We start from the raw sequence: 15,359 nt of genomic DNA on the forward strand, positions 1-15,359 counted from the left end.
AGTCAAGGGGTATGAATCCATTCTGAACAAAAATATAAACACAACGTGTAAAGTGTTGGTCCCATGTTTCATGAGCTGAATCAAAAGATACCAGAAATGTTCCATACGCACTTATGTCTCTCAAATTGTGTGCACAAATTTGTTTACATCCCTGTTAGTGAGCATTTCTCCTTTGCCAGATAATCCATCCATCTGACAGGTGTGGCATATCAAGAAGCTGATTAAACAGCATGCTCATTACACAGGTGAAATTGTGCTGGGGACAATAAAAGGCCACTCTAAAATGTGCAGTTTTGTCACACAACACAATACCACAGATGTCTCAAGTTTTGAGGGAGTGTGCAATTGGCATGCTGACTGCAGGAATTTAATGTTCATTTCTCTACCATAAGCCGTCATTTTAGAGAATTTGGCAGTATGTCCAACCAGCCTCACAACCACAGACCACGTGTAACCAGGCCAGCCCAGGACCTCCACATCCGTCTTTTTCACCTGCGGGATTGTCTGAGACCAGCCACCCGGACTGCTGATGAAACTGTGGGTTTGCACAACCAAATAATTTCTGCACAAACTCTCAGAAACCGTCTCAGGGAAGCTCATCTGCCTGCTCATCCTCCTCACCAGGGTCTTGACCTGACTGCAGTTCGGCCTCATAACAGACTTCAGAGGGCAAATGCTCACCTTCGATGGCCACTGGCACGCTGGAGAAGTGTGCTCTTCACGGATGAATCCCGGTTTCAACTGTACCCGGCAGATGGCAGACAGCGTGTATGGCGTTGTGTGGGCGAGCGGTTTGCTGATGTCAACGTTGTGAACAGAGTGCCCTATGTTGGTTATGGTATGGGCAGGCATAAGCTACGGATAATGAAAACAATTGCATTTTATCGATGGCAATTTGAATGCACAGAGATACCGTGACAAGATCCTGAGGCCCATTGTCATACCATTTATCCGCCGCCATCACCTCATGTTTCAGCATGATAATGCACGGCCCCATATCACAAGGATCTGTAAACAATTCCCGGAAGCTGAAAATGCCCCAGTTCTTCCATGGCCTGCATACTCACCACACATGTCACCCATTGAGCATGTTTGGGATGCTCTGGATCGACGTGTACGACAGCGTGTTCCAGTTCCCGCCAATATCCAGCAACTTCACACAGCCATTGAAGAGGAGTGGGACAACATTCCACAGGCCACAATCAACAGCCTGATCAACTCTATGCGAAGGAGATGTGTCACGCAGCATGAGGCAAATGGTGGTCACACCAGATACTGACTGGTTTTCTGATCGACAACCCCTATCTTTTGTGACAAACAGGTGCATATCTGTATGCCCAGTCATGTGAAATCCATAGATTAGGGCCTAATGAATTTATTAAATTGACTGATTTCCTTATATGAACTGTAACTCAGTAAAATCTTTGAAATTGTTGCATTTATATTTTTGTTCAGTATATTATTTAAGATACAAGATACTTCTACAGTATGATTTAAAAATAGATATATTCAAAACAAAACAAAAAGCATATATGATGTACTGTGCATGTTACTCCATAATATCGAGTGGACACATTTGAATTTACTATATTAAAAAAAAACAGCAGTTTGATATTGAACTTAAAACTGTTTTCTGCAGAACTGCATTTCTCATCTCATCTAGCTGAGAAGTAAGGTTTCTCACTATACTACCATGCTTTAGCTCTGCAACAGCATCTGCATTTACGTCACACATTAAATCAGGCGTCAGCGTAATATTTATATCAAACTCTATTACAAGTGTCAATGAAAACACTAAATCATTTTAAAAGGCTGTTTGGCTACAATTGCAGTCGGTGGCCGTTTGGACTCAATGGCAGTCGGTGACACCCGAGACACTGGTACCTCACTCCTGCCAGCTTTTCCTCGTCATCCCTGGGATTCAAACCAGCAACCTTTAGGTTACTGGACCGCTTCTCTAAACTCAAGGCTACCGCCTCTCCCCCCCCCCCCGAGGGCAGGGGTTAGATCCTGGTGAGGAAGCCCAGTCTGAGGCTGGATGGTAGCTCCAGGGACTGAGAGGACGGGGTGAATGAGTCAGAGGTCAGAGGTCAAGGGTTAGATCCTGGTGAGGAAGCCCAGTCTGAGGCTGGATGGTAGCTGGAGTAGCTCCAGAGCCTGAGAGGACGGGGTGAAGGGGAAGGTAACCTGGAAATGATACTGGGTGTCCAGCATCAGCTGGGAAGATCCTCCCTCACGGTCCTGGAGCAACCCCTGGCGACAAGGGAAATCAATTACATTTCCTACATTTAGTTCATGGAAATATTTTAGATTGTCTAGAATTTCCATATAGTGGAACTGCTGTGATGGAAAGGATTTCATAATAAATTTCAGGTACACATGATCTTTGTCACACTTGATCGAGATCGGGACGCACAATTACACCTTACCTGAACTTTGCGGACAAACGACGGTGCCACCCTTTTCTCAAAATCATCAATGGGCGTGTAAGAGTTCAGAATCTTGACTATCTAAAGCAGGATAATGAACAACATCCTGTCAGTAATATTCACAAAAACAGTGTAAATCTACAGTACTGCCCGTGTTGGTGAGGATATGGTACAACATTTTTGTTTTCTTCTTGTCAAAGCATTATGGGTAATGTAGTACAGCAAGAATCACCAACTAGATTTAGCCACGGGCCGATTTTCCTTTCTTGATCGGACGGTCGGGGGGGCCGGAACATAATTACAAATTATTTGCAGACTGCAAATTGACCGCAAGAAGTCCAAACAGATATAATATTTGACTAAAACGTCATCATTTCAAACCTTGCTTACATTTGTATACGATCATATATATATATATATATACACTGCTCAAAAATATAAAGGGAACACTTAAACAACACAATGTAACTCCAAGTCAATCACACTTCTGTGAAATCAAACTGTCCACTTAGGAAGCAACACTGATTGAGAATAAATTTCACATGCTGTTGTGCAAATGGAATAGACAACAGGTGGAAATTATAGGCAATTAGCAAGACACCCCCAATAAAGGACTGGTTTTGCAGGTGGTGACCACAGACCACTTCTCAGTTCCTATGCTTCCTGGCTGATGTTTTGGTCACTTTTGAATGCTGGCGGTGCTTTCACTCTAGTGGTAGCATGAGACGGAGTCTACAACCCACACAAGTGGCTCAGGTAGTGCAGCTCATCCAGGATGGCACATCAATGCGAGCTGTGACAAGAAGGTTTGCTGTGTCTGTCAGCGTAGTGTCCAGAGCATGGAGGCGCTACCAGGAGACAGGCCAGTACATCAGGAGACGTGGAGGAGGCCGTAGGAGGCCGTAGGAGGGCAACAACCCAGCAGCAGGACTGCTACCTCCGCCTTTGTGCAAGGAGGAGCAGGAGGAGCACTGCCAGAGCCCTGCAAAATGACCTCCAGCAGGCCACAAATGTGCATGTGTCTGCTCAAACGGTGAGAAACAGACTCCATGAGGGTGGTATGAGGGCCCGACGTCCACACGTGGGGTTTGTGCTTACAGCCCAACACCGTGCAGGACGTTTGGCATTTGCCAGAGAACACCAAGATTGGCAAATTCGCCACTGGCGCCCTGTGCTCTTCACAGATGAAAGCAGGTTCACACTGAGCACGTGACAGACGTGACAGAGTCTGGAGACGCCGTGGAGAACGTTCTGCTGCCTGCAACATCCTCCAGCATGACCGGTTTGGCGGTGGGTCAGTCATGGTGTGGGGTGGCATTTATTTGGGGGGGCCGCACAGCCCTCCATGTGCTCGCCAGAGGTAGCCTGACTGCCATTAGGTACCGAGATGAGATCCTCAGACCCCTTGTGAGACCATATGCTGGTGCGGTTGGCCCTGGGTTCCTCCTAATGCAAGACAATGCTAGACCTCATGTGGCTGGAGTGTGTCAGCAGTTCCTGCAAGAGGAAGGCATTGATGCTATGGACTGGCCCGCCCGTTCCCCAGACCTGAATCCAATTGAGCACATCTGGGACATCATGTCTCGCTCCATCCACCAACGCCACGTTGCACCACAGACTGTCCAGGAGTTGGCGGATGCTTTAGTCCAGGTCTGGGAGGAGATCCCTCAGGAGACCATCCGCCACCTCATCAGGAGCATGCCCAGGCGTTGTAGGGAGATCATACAGGCACGTGGAGGCCACAAACACTACTGAGCCTCATTTTGACTTGTTTTAAGGACATTCCATCAAAGTTGGATCAGCCTGTAGTGTGGTTTTCCACTTTAATTTTGAGGGTGACTCCAAATCCAGACCTCCATGGGTTGATACATTTGATTTCCATTGATAATCTTTGTGTGATTTTGTTGTCAGCACATTCAACTATGTAAAGAAAAAAAGTATTTAATAAGATTATTTCATTCATTCAGATCTAGGATGTGTTATTTTAGTGTTCCCTTTATTTTTTTGAGCAGTATATATATATATATATATATATATATATATATATATATATATATATATATATATATATATATATATATATATATATATATATATATATATATATATATATATATATATATATATATATATATATATATATCTATATCTCTATTATGTGTGGGAATACATGGGAACAGATTTAACAAAATAAAAATAAAAAACACTTGGAGCTGATTTCCTGGTGCTTTTACACAGTTTTATGTCCAACAAAAAAAAAAAAGGAAAATAAATATGTATTATTATTTATTTTTGCTTTCGAAAACTTCGGCGGCTAAATAAAACCCCCCGCAGGCCGGCAGTTGGGTAAGCCTGTATGACATCATTCAGTACCTGTACAGTGTTGAGTTCAGAGCATTGTTCTATGATTTCCTTGGCGTCGTCATCGGTGGTCTTGTTGACCTGCAGCAGCCAGGCAGCCTGAGACAGAGGCTTCAGAGTTTCCATGGCACTGGTACCCTGCAATAGGTCCTTCTCCTTCAGCCACTCCTCCAGGTAACTGATGTTACACCTGAAAAAAACAGGTAGCCTAGCGGTTAAGAGCGTTGGGCCAGTAACCGAAAGGTCGCTGGTTTCGAAGCACCTGGAAAACACACAGACCGGTAACTGAAACATGTTGTTGCGTTACCTAACATACAGACAGGTAACTGAAACATGCTGTTACGTTTAACATACATTGTAGGAACTTTCACTGTTTGCTGGGGAGGATTTAGCTTTCCATGTCTTCCTCCCGTGCTTCTTGTTCACTACACACTCGCACAAATGCATGCATGGCTCACACACACACACACACTCTGTCCCCTACCTGATCTGCATGCCCTTCCTACAGGAGCACATGTCTTTGCGTAGCAGGATGTTGTTGAGTGTGGCCGCACCCACCAGGAAGAAGATCTGTTTCACAGCCTGTTGGACAACACAGGGTCAGACACAAACACACAGTTAGATGCATTTAATAGAACCTAAAAATCATAGAGGTCCAAGAATCGATACCTGTGGCACCCCACAATTGATCCCAAGAGGGAGTTTACACCTTTCCCCTACAACCCCCCCCCCCCCCCCCCCCCACCGGTCTGATCAGCCCCTGAGTGAGCAACCACCCCCCCTACCTGTCTGACCAGCCCCTGAGTGAGCAACCCCCCCCCCCCTACCTGTCTGACCAGCCCCTGAGTGAGCAACCACCCCCCCCCCTACCTGTCTGACCAGCCCCTCCTCCATGCCGTGCTGACTCATAGTGCTGTGGTAAAGACTGAGCTGCTGGAGGAGAGAGGAGATGGTGTAGACCTCCTGGTCCTCGTAGATACTGTTGGAACGCTTACGGAAACCGGTAGGCTTCATACTAGAGATACCCTGGAGGCTCGCATGCTCCAGCATACCAGGAACTGGAGGAAACAGAGACACACACCTTACGTAGAACAGGTACTGAATGCAGACACACACCTTACGTAGAACAGGTACTGAATGCAGAGACACACCTTACGTAGAACAGGTACTGAATGCAGAGACACACCTTACGTAGAACAGGTACTGAATGCAGAGACACACCTTACGTAGAACAGGTACTGAATGCAGACACACACCTTACGTAGAACAGGTACTGAATGCAGACACACACCTTACGTAGAACAGGTACTGAATGCAGACACACACCTTTCGTAGAACAGGTACTGAATGCACGTGTGAATGAATGAAAACCTTTACTGCACTTTATTAACCATCTTGAGAATGTAAATCCTTTCTTGGATTTCTACAAATATTTCATGGAAAAAGTGACTATCAACGTTATGTATCATATCGATGTTGTATCCATGTTATCGTATAAGAGTAACCTACCGATCATGGGCAGAAGAGCCTTCTCCATAACAGATATAAACTGGTGATAGATACGGATGGCCAGGTCACTGAAGATCTGCCTGTGTTCAGACAAGTCAAAGTTCTGCAAGCAGTTCTTATTCTGACGCGGAGTGTTCTGTTTCATAAACTCCTACGACAGAATGTGGGATAGAATAACATCAGTTACAGATCTTTAGTTTGAGTATTACTATGCAATGTAGCCCCCCCCCCTATGAAACAAAATATGGACTGGTACATTATCTGTGGATAGAACCCCCTGAACCACTTGATGGTGTGCTGTGTGAAACGCTGGAGGACAATCCTACCTCTTCTCCACTGTACTGTTTCAGGCAGTTGAGCATGTGGTACATGTTGGAGAGCCAGAACGACAGCAACTCAAAGTCTGCTTGGTGATCCTGAGACAGGTAACCAATGACAACACAAACCAACTCAATCCTGAGAACATCCGCATTTTTAAATGTAAACCAGGTCATTCAATTTCACCCACCGGGGACAGAAGAAGAAGAGCTTACAGTGGCCTGGTTCTGTGTTTTCAGAGTCGTATGAAGAACAATAAAGTGCAGAACAGGAAACAGACTAGAGCACTGACTCGGCTTACCGTGATGACCTTCTTGACCCCGCTGATGATGCCGTTCATGAGAGACTTGAGTTTGGCTCCGTCGTTGAGGTAGTCAGCGTGGCGGACACACATGAAGAGAAGCTGAGCGGCCATGCCGGGGATCATGTTGACCACTACCCCCCTGGGTTTCAGGTCTGACAGAAAGACAGAGCAGGGTGGCGTTCAGTAGGGCACACAACGGAAAAGCTTTTTGCAACAACAACAAAAAAAAAAGGGCATTCCTTATTGGACAAAAGGTAGTCCCTCGCTGTTTCGGTCTGTCACACTTTCATAGTGAGAGCTAGTTATTTGTTCATCCTCTCAGGTTCCCTCTACTCTATTTCCCTCAGGCCATGTAGACCTGTGTGGTCAAGTGACACTATAAAAACAGTGTCAACAACGACGGTGAAGTGTTCAGTACCCAGAATGATGTACTGAATGAGTTTGGGTTCATCCTCCCTCTTGTACTCCAACATTCCAAGGTATTCTTTGGGAATAGTGGGCGCTGGCGTTTGATTGGCTGAGGAAGAAACCAAAAAAAAAACAGGAAATGTGCTGAATATCAAATGTGATAGAATGTCACCAGAAGTTTACTTTGTCAGTGCATAATCATGTTACCTTTCTCGGATGTTTGAAGACTCTTGATTTGATTTTGTAGCTTCCTTATCAATCTATCCTTCATGTCGAGCTGTTCTTCAAAGTCCTGGAATAAGATTTAAATATCATAAGGAGTGAATTACACACACATTCCCCCTCCCCACCCCACCCCACCCCACCCCACACACACACCATGTTCTCTGCAGTGAGTCGTGATGCCTCCTGACTGAATCTGGTCTTGGCCTCGCTCTCTGTGTTCTTCTGTCTCCTGATCACCTCCTCCAGCTCCTCCACCCTCCTCTCCACCTCCTCCTTCTCCCTCTCCACCTCCTCATGCTGTTTCAACAGCCTGAACACAAACAGAGGTTAGGTGGCAGGTGTTTAGATCAGAATAGTAATGAGGGCTTGATTGTGTGCTTCAGTTGGTAAGAGTGTAGTGCTAGCATGTCGAGATAGTGGTTGTGGGTTAAATTCCCGTTGGGATCAGATCATATATATACACACATACTGTAAATGTATGCACTGTAAAAGGGGCTTTATAAATAAATAAAATGTGACTGATTGATTGATCTGCAGACGATGGCATATTGTTATATGATTTCAGGGCTTGAGTATATACCACCGTACCTGCGTTGGGAGCCTTCCTCTTCAACATTCATCTGAAGCTTTTTTGAAATCTCCTCAATTTTTTCTAATACAAAAAAAAAAAGAAAAAAAAAAGGAGATAAATGATTGGAATTACTTCCTGAGTTGACCGGGATAACAAATGGAACTGACCCCACCCAAACCTATAGGCCTAAGTGATGGTGTGGTGTACTGTGTCTACCGGTCATCTCTCTGGCCTGCTCCTCCAGTTGGACTTCCACTTCCTGTTTATGTCTTTGTAGCTCTGACACCTGCTGCCTGAGCTCAGGTATGACCATGTTTTCCTGGTTGAGCCTGGCCACCTCCTGACCAATGGCGTCGTTGACGGACGTTTTCTCCCGGAACAGTTTCTGCAGCTGATTGTTTTCTTTCTGCAGGTGTTCCACCTTGAACGCCAGCCCCTCCACTTGGCTGTCATAACCTTCCTTCTGTTCCCTCTGGCGGTTCTCCAGAACTCTGCCGGCAGACACAGGGAACAACAGACCTCATTCACTAGCCATGGATTTCAAATGGATCACAGTGTGAATAGAGATTTATATTTTCTAACAATCGTGGCCAGAGTGAATTCCTCACATTGGGGCGGAACAGCCACGTGGATCCTTACAATAACGGTACTAGTGTTATGTCACATAGCAGGATGCTTTTACCCACAGAGACCTCCAGTGCAGTGAGTGCATACGTTTTTAGTACATGTGATCCCTGTGGGGAATTGAACCCACAACCTTGGGATTGCTAGCACCACGCTGTTACCATCTGAGCTCATGACAGTGACCATACAGTAGGAGTTGTCAAGACGGCACAAACAGATCTGGGATCAGGTTAAATGTAGAGATCCAGAGTGGATGAAAATGCAAACATCTCAGACCTGGTAGCTTTCTGCAGCCCGTCGAAAGCAGTCAACAGATCCCCAACTTCATATATCTGGTCTGGCCCGTCGGAGGTCAACCTTTTAACAAAAACATGTGTAAACTGTATTTAACCTATCTTGTCCCAAATTTGTATAGAATTATATAGCTACATATGTATAGAAATTACACTACCTGGAAATGACCTCCTCTTCCACCATGCCACCAAGAAGTTGTCTTGTAATCACACTCATCTTAGCTATAGGAAAAGAGTCACAACGATCAGTCACAACGATCATGGCCTGACAACAAAATCCTCTGGATAGCCCTTCATCCTTTTCACACTATCGTGCAGACCTGAACCACACTGTACTGGACCTGAACAATACTGGACCTGACCTGAACCACACTGGACTGGACCTGAACCATACTGGACCTGACCTGAACAATACTGGACTGGACCTGAACCATACTGTACTGGACCTGAACAATACTGGACCTGACCTGAACCACACTGTACTGGACCTGAACCATACTGGACCTGACCTGAACCAGACTGGACTGGACCACACTGTACTGGACCTGAACCATACTGGACCACACTGGACCTGACATGAACCATACTGTACCTGACCTGAACCACACTGGACCGGACCTGAACCATACTGAACCTGACCTGAACCATACTGAACCTGACCTGAACCACACTGGACCGGACCTGAACCACACTGGACTGGACCTGAACCACACTGGACTGGACCACACTGTACTGGACCTGAACCACACTGTACTGGACCTGAACCATACTGAACCTGACCTGAACCACACTGGACTGGACCTGAACCACACTGGACCTGACCTGAACCACACTGGACTGGACCACACTGTACTGGACCTGAACCATACTGGACCACACTGGACCTGACATGAACCATACTGTACCTGACCTGAACCACACTGGACCGGACCTGACCTGAACCATACTGGACCTGACCTGAACCACACTGGACTGGACCACACTGTACTGGACCTGAACCATACTGGACCACACTGTACTGGACCTGAACCATACTGTACCTGACCTGAACCACACTGGACCGGACCTGACCTGAACCACACTGGACCTGAACCACACTGTACTGGACCTGACCCATACTGGACCTGAAAAATACTGTACTGGACCTGAACCGTACTGGACCTGACCTGAACCACACTGGACCTGACCTGAACCACACTGGACCTGACCTGAAGCACACTGGACCTGAAGCACACTGGACCTGAAGCACACTGGACCTGAAGCATACTGGACCTGAAGCACACTGGACCTGAAGCATACTGGACCTGAACCATACTGTACTGGCTCTTATATTTTATTTTCACATTGTCCTTTGTCCTTTCCACTGATCCAGCAACTATGGTGGCTGGGTAACCAGGCCAGTACAGTTCGGCTTGGCTTGGCGGGGTACAGTAGTGTAAATTAACCGGACAGCAGACCTACTGTACCTTTGGCTTGTTCTGACTGCTCCTTCATTCTCCGGTCCAGATCATCTCTCTGGGTTTGGAGGTTATGAAGATCCTTCCGTAACTCAGGTATAACCTTGGAAGAGGATAATCAATCAATGAACTAACCAACCAACCAATCAATCCATTAATCCACCAGTCAAGTTATCCTTCACCCATGAACCCTCACCTTGACGTGCTTGATGAGCTGTATGACCCATGAACCCTCACCTTGACGTGCTTGATGAGCTGTATGACCTTTGAACCCTCACCTTGACGTGCTTGGTGAGCTGTATGACCTATGAACCCTCACCTTGACGTGCTTGGTGAGCTGTATGACCTATGAACCCTCACCTTGACGTGCTTGGTGAGCTGTATGACCTATGAACCCTCACCTTGACGTGCTTGGTGAGCTGTATGACCTATGAACCCTCACCTTGACGTGCTTGGTGAGCTGTATGACCTGGTCCTGTAGTTCAGTGTTGACCTGCGCCTCCTCCTCTAACTGTCTCTGCAGGCGGACTCTCTCCTCCTTCAGCCTCCTGTTCTCCTCCCTCAGAACCTCCACCTCCTTCTCATGGTCCTCCTTCTGCAGCTCAAGGTTGTTCTCTGCAATCCTGAGGAACTAAACTAGATCAATCTCATGTCCTTTTCACAATATTGTTCCGACCTGAACCATACTGGACTGGACCTGAACCATACTGGACTGGACCGGACCTGAACCCTACTGGACTGGACCTGAACCACACTGGACTGGACCTGAACCATACTGGACTGGACCTGAACCATACTGGACTGGACCTGAACCATACTCTACTGGACCTGAACCATACTGACCTGAACCACACTGGACTGGACCTGAACCATACTGGACTGGACCTGAACCACACTGGACTGGACCTGAACCATACTGGACTGGACCTGAACCATACTGGACTGGACCTGAACCATACTCTACTGGACCTGAACCACACTGGACTGGACCTGAACCACACTGGACTGGACCTGAACCACACTGGACTGGACCTGAACCACACTGGACTGGACCTGAACCACACTGGACTGGACCTGAACCACACTGTACTGGACCTGAACCCTACTGGACTGGACCTGAACCACACTGGACTGGACCGGAACCACACTGTACTGGACCTGAACCCTACTGGACTGGACCTGAACCACACTGGACTGGACCGGAACCACACTGTACTGGACCTGAACCCTACTGGACTGGACCTGAACCCTACTGGACTGGACCTGAACCCTACTGTACTGGACCTGAACCACACTGGACTGGACCTGAACCCTACTGGACCTGAACCACACTGGACTGGACCTGAACCATACTGGACTGGACCTGAACCATACTGGACTGGACCTGAACCATACTGACCTGAACCATACTGGACTGGACCTGAACCACACTGGACTGGACCTGAACCACACTGGACCTGACCTGAACCACACTGGACCTGACCTGAACCACACTGGACCGGACCTGAACCACACTGGACTGGACCTGAACCATACTGGACTGGACCTGAACCACACTGGACTGGACCTGAACCACACTGTACTGGACCTGAACCATACTGGACTGGACCTGAACCACACTGGTCCTGACCTGAACCACACTGTACTGGACCTGAACCATACTGGACTGGACCTGAACCCTACTGGACTGGACCGGAACCACACTGTACTGGACCTGAACCATAATGGACTGGACCTGAACCCTACTGGACTGGACCGGACCTGAACCACACTGGACTGGACCTGAACCATACTGGACCTGAACCACACTGTACTGGACCTGAACCACACTGGACTGGACCATACTGGACCTGAACCATACTGGACTGGCTCAGATACTCCCCCTTCACATTGTTCTGTCCAGAACTGTTCCTGCTACTATGGTGGATGAGTAACCAGGCCAGCCCAGTACAGCTTGGCTTGGTTTAGCTCAGCTCAGAAGTATTACTATAAAAAAAAAATAATAATACACCTTTATTTAACCAGGTAAGCCAGTTGAGAACAAGTTCTCATTTACAACTGCGACCTGGCCAAGATAAAGCAAATCAGTGCGATAAAAACAACAACACATAGTTACATATGGGGTAAAACAAAACATAAAGTCAAAAATACAACAGAAAATATATATACAGTGTGTGAGAATGTAGTAAGTTATGGAGGTAAGGCAATAAATAGGCCATAGTGCAAAATAGTTACAATTTCGTATTAACACTGGAATGATAGATGTGCAAAAGTTGATGTGCAAATAGAGATACTGGGGTGCAAATTAGCAAAATAAATAACAATATGGGGATGAGGTAGTTGGGTGGGCTAATTTCAGAATGGCTGTGTACAGGTATATGTACATGATGAAGCAACTCTTACTTTCTCAATCTTTCTTCCCGTTCCAGATCTTCTTTCAGAGTTGTCTTGATTTGATCAAAGCGGTCTGGAAATGAAAGAAGTGAATCACAGTATAAATGACTGTATAACTGGATGGTCGGTCTTCTGGATCCATACTTGTAGGGTTGGGCGATGTCAACCTCTGTCCAATCGCGATTAAGTACCCATAAGACATCGTGCTATAAAGATGGTATCGCCCCACTATTGGCAATAAATAAAAAACAAAAAGACTGCTAAAAAAGGACAGCGCGAGCTCGCATGCTACAGGAGGGACGAAAGGCATCAGAACAACCCATTCCTCTCTGTTGGAGCTGTGGCACGAAAGAGGTGTGTGTGTGTGTGTGTGTGTGTGTGTGTGTGTGTGTGTGTGTGTGTGACGATGCAGTGACAGTCAAGAAGCCTCCCTGGCTGTGTGTCGTGTGACGGGGTTGTAAATCATCAAGGCCCCGGCTGCAGAGCACACAACTCTGCTGTCCCCAGAACTGGATAATTATTCAAATTTTGGAGGTCAAGGCTTCTATAGTTATAGGTAGGTTGTAGCCTACATTGCTAATAATAGGCTATGGAAATAGGCCTACTCTACACATCGTTTCTTTGACGCTTTCTTTTTACTTCTCATTCGATTTTTCCATCTTGTTATTGTTTGCTCAATTTCACTTCTTGTTGCCTGTAATATTTGTCATTCAAAATAAAAGCTGCGATAGAGAAATCGCCTATAGACTGTGACTTTCACAATTGTTCCCATTTGAAAGCTGCAACTTTAGGACATCAAACACTTTATTAGAATAGCCTATTTGGGAAATACTCTTCATAACTTTAGCTTGTCTTAATGTGCTTTTGATAGGCTATTTTAAATTAGTAGGATTTGGCTTTTAGCCTTTTGGTTCACAACGGCAAGGAGGAGGGATGCATGCATCTTTTATAATAGACTAAGCTTTGCTCAACTGTAAGGTTTGTTCAAACTGCTAGTTCACTTGTTCTATCTTGCTATTGGTTGTTCTACCTCATTATCGCCGTCGGCCTATTGGTTGTTCTACCTCATTACCGCCGTCGGCCTATTGGTTGTTCTACCTCATTATCGCCGTCGCCCTATTGGTTGTTCTACCTCATTATCACCGTCGGCCTATTGTGTCCCGGGTTATTCAAAACAACTTTAAAACTGTCTGATAAATGTGTTGTTTGATCATGAAGTAGCGTGGCAGGAGAAAGCCAGCAGGCAGAAAAACTCAAGTCATATCAAAAGGGAGAGAAAGAAATACAAAATTAGGCTTTTAAAATAATTAGTGTCCGTTATACGGCCAAGATCATCCAAACAAACATTTTCTTACATTTTGCGCTGCTCTTGCATTCAGTAAATTCTTTATAACATATTTATTGAAGCTCTTTACTGCGCGGTGCCAGTCAAGTTGAAATAGGCTATACATCGTCTGTCACATCACGATGTCGTCACCATCGACGATGGCTGTTAATTATCTTCGATATCCGATACTATCGAAATATCACCCAATCCTAATCCATAGCAGCAGTCTCATCCAGCTCGGTGGACCAGGATCATATATGCCAGTGCAATCCTGAACTACTTTTGACATTTTAGTCATTTAGCAGACGCTCTTATCCAGAGCGACTTACAGTTAGTGAGTGTATACATTGTATATATATATATTTTTTTTTCATACTGGCCCCCCGTGGGAAACGAATCCACAACCCTGGCGTTGCAAACGCCATGCTCTACCAACTGAGCTACATCCCTGCCGGCCATTACCTCCCTTACCCAGGATGCAGCGCCTTAGACCACTGCGCCACTCGGGAGAGACTACAGACCACCTTTAAAAAAAAGAGAATAGAACCATCCCAGCCATCATTTCCTCTCTCTTACCTTTCATCTCTGTTGCTGAGTCTGCAAGCTTCTTTTCTAAGTCCTGCTTTTCCACAATGAACCTGTCTTTTTCCTGTTGAAGCTGGGCGATCGTCTTGGTGGCGTCCTCCTTGCTCTTCTTCTCTCGCTCCTCTAGCGAAGCCTTCTCAGTGGCCGATTTCCCCAGCTGGGCCTCCAGACTGTGCAGCTTGTCTAGACCTTGGGCGTGAGAACCGGCCAGACTTGTCAGCCTCTCCAGCAGCCCGCGGTTCTCTTTGCCCTGGAAGGACACACAGTGCATCAACAAATAAACTGTGTGTTTCTTGACCACACGAGTTGAGTGACTACAAAGATTATGGTCTAGTCTGAGATCATGAGCTGAGACCAAGACCCAGACCAGGAAAATTGGTCCCAGACTCAGACAGACCCATTGTATCGAGACCAGAACAAGATTCTGGTCTCAAGGCCAGTATAACCGGAATCAGTGTGTTAGCTTAGCATTTAGCGCTGCCTCCCTGAACATGCCTCTGTCTGGGCTTGAACCATGGTCCTCTACCTCGCCAAACACACGTGACCGCCCACTT

At 46.4% G+C, this 15,359-nt stretch overlaps 1 protein-coding gene across 1 annotated transcript in view; it reads right to left on the minus strand.

Moving 5' to 3' along the window:
* Nucleotides 1-1,726: 1,726 nt before the first annotated feature.
* LOC311134826 (unconventional myosin-Va-like) overlaps nucleotides 1,727-15,359 on the minus strand; it is a 38,952-nt gene continuing 25,319 nt past the window's right edge. Inside the window, exons 27-45 of the mRNA XM_084168606.1 lie at nucleotides 14,797-15,055; nucleotides 12,903-12,966; nucleotides 10,942-11,122; nucleotides 10,509-10,602; nucleotides 9,201-9,264; nucleotides 9,026-9,106; nucleotides 8,342-8,616; nucleotides 8,143-8,206; nucleotides 7,708-7,864; nucleotides 7,537-7,621; nucleotides 7,340-7,438; nucleotides 6,919-7,073; nucleotides 6,626-6,715; nucleotides 6,300-6,450; nucleotides 5,661-5,848; nucleotides 5,275-5,372; nucleotides 4,803-4,980; nucleotides 2,430-2,510; nucleotides 1,727-2,253 (exon numbers count right to left, since the gene is read on the minus strand). Of these exons, the coding sequence (XP_084024732.1) occupies nucleotides 2,098-2,253; nucleotides 2,430-2,510; nucleotides 4,803-4,980; nucleotides 5,275-5,372; nucleotides 5,661-5,848; nucleotides 6,300-6,450; nucleotides 6,626-6,715; nucleotides 6,919-7,073; nucleotides 7,340-7,438; nucleotides 7,537-7,621; nucleotides 7,708-7,864; nucleotides 8,143-8,206; nucleotides 8,342-8,616; nucleotides 9,026-9,106; nucleotides 9,201-9,264; nucleotides 10,509-10,602; nucleotides 10,942-11,122; nucleotides 12,903-12,966; nucleotides 14,797-15,055 (2,520 nt within the window). The 3' untranslated portion in view covers nucleotides 1,727-2,097. The remainder of the gene's footprint in view (nucleotides 2,254-2,429; nucleotides 2,511-4,802; nucleotides 4,981-5,274; nucleotides 5,373-5,660; nucleotides 5,849-6,299; nucleotides 6,451-6,625; nucleotides 6,716-6,918; nucleotides 7,074-7,339; nucleotides 7,439-7,536; nucleotides 7,622-7,707; nucleotides 7,865-8,142; nucleotides 8,207-8,341; nucleotides 8,617-9,025; nucleotides 9,107-9,200; nucleotides 9,265-10,508; nucleotides 10,603-10,941; nucleotides 11,123-12,902; nucleotides 12,967-14,796; nucleotides 15,056-15,359) is intronic.

This window comes from Coregonus lavaretus (assembly GCF_964263955.1).
Source record: "Coregonus lavaretus genome assembly, chromosome: 9".
In the NCBI taxonomy this organism is placed as follows: domain Eukaryota; kingdom Metazoa; phylum Chordata; class Actinopteri; order Salmoniformes; family Salmonidae; genus Coregonus; species Coregonus lavaretus.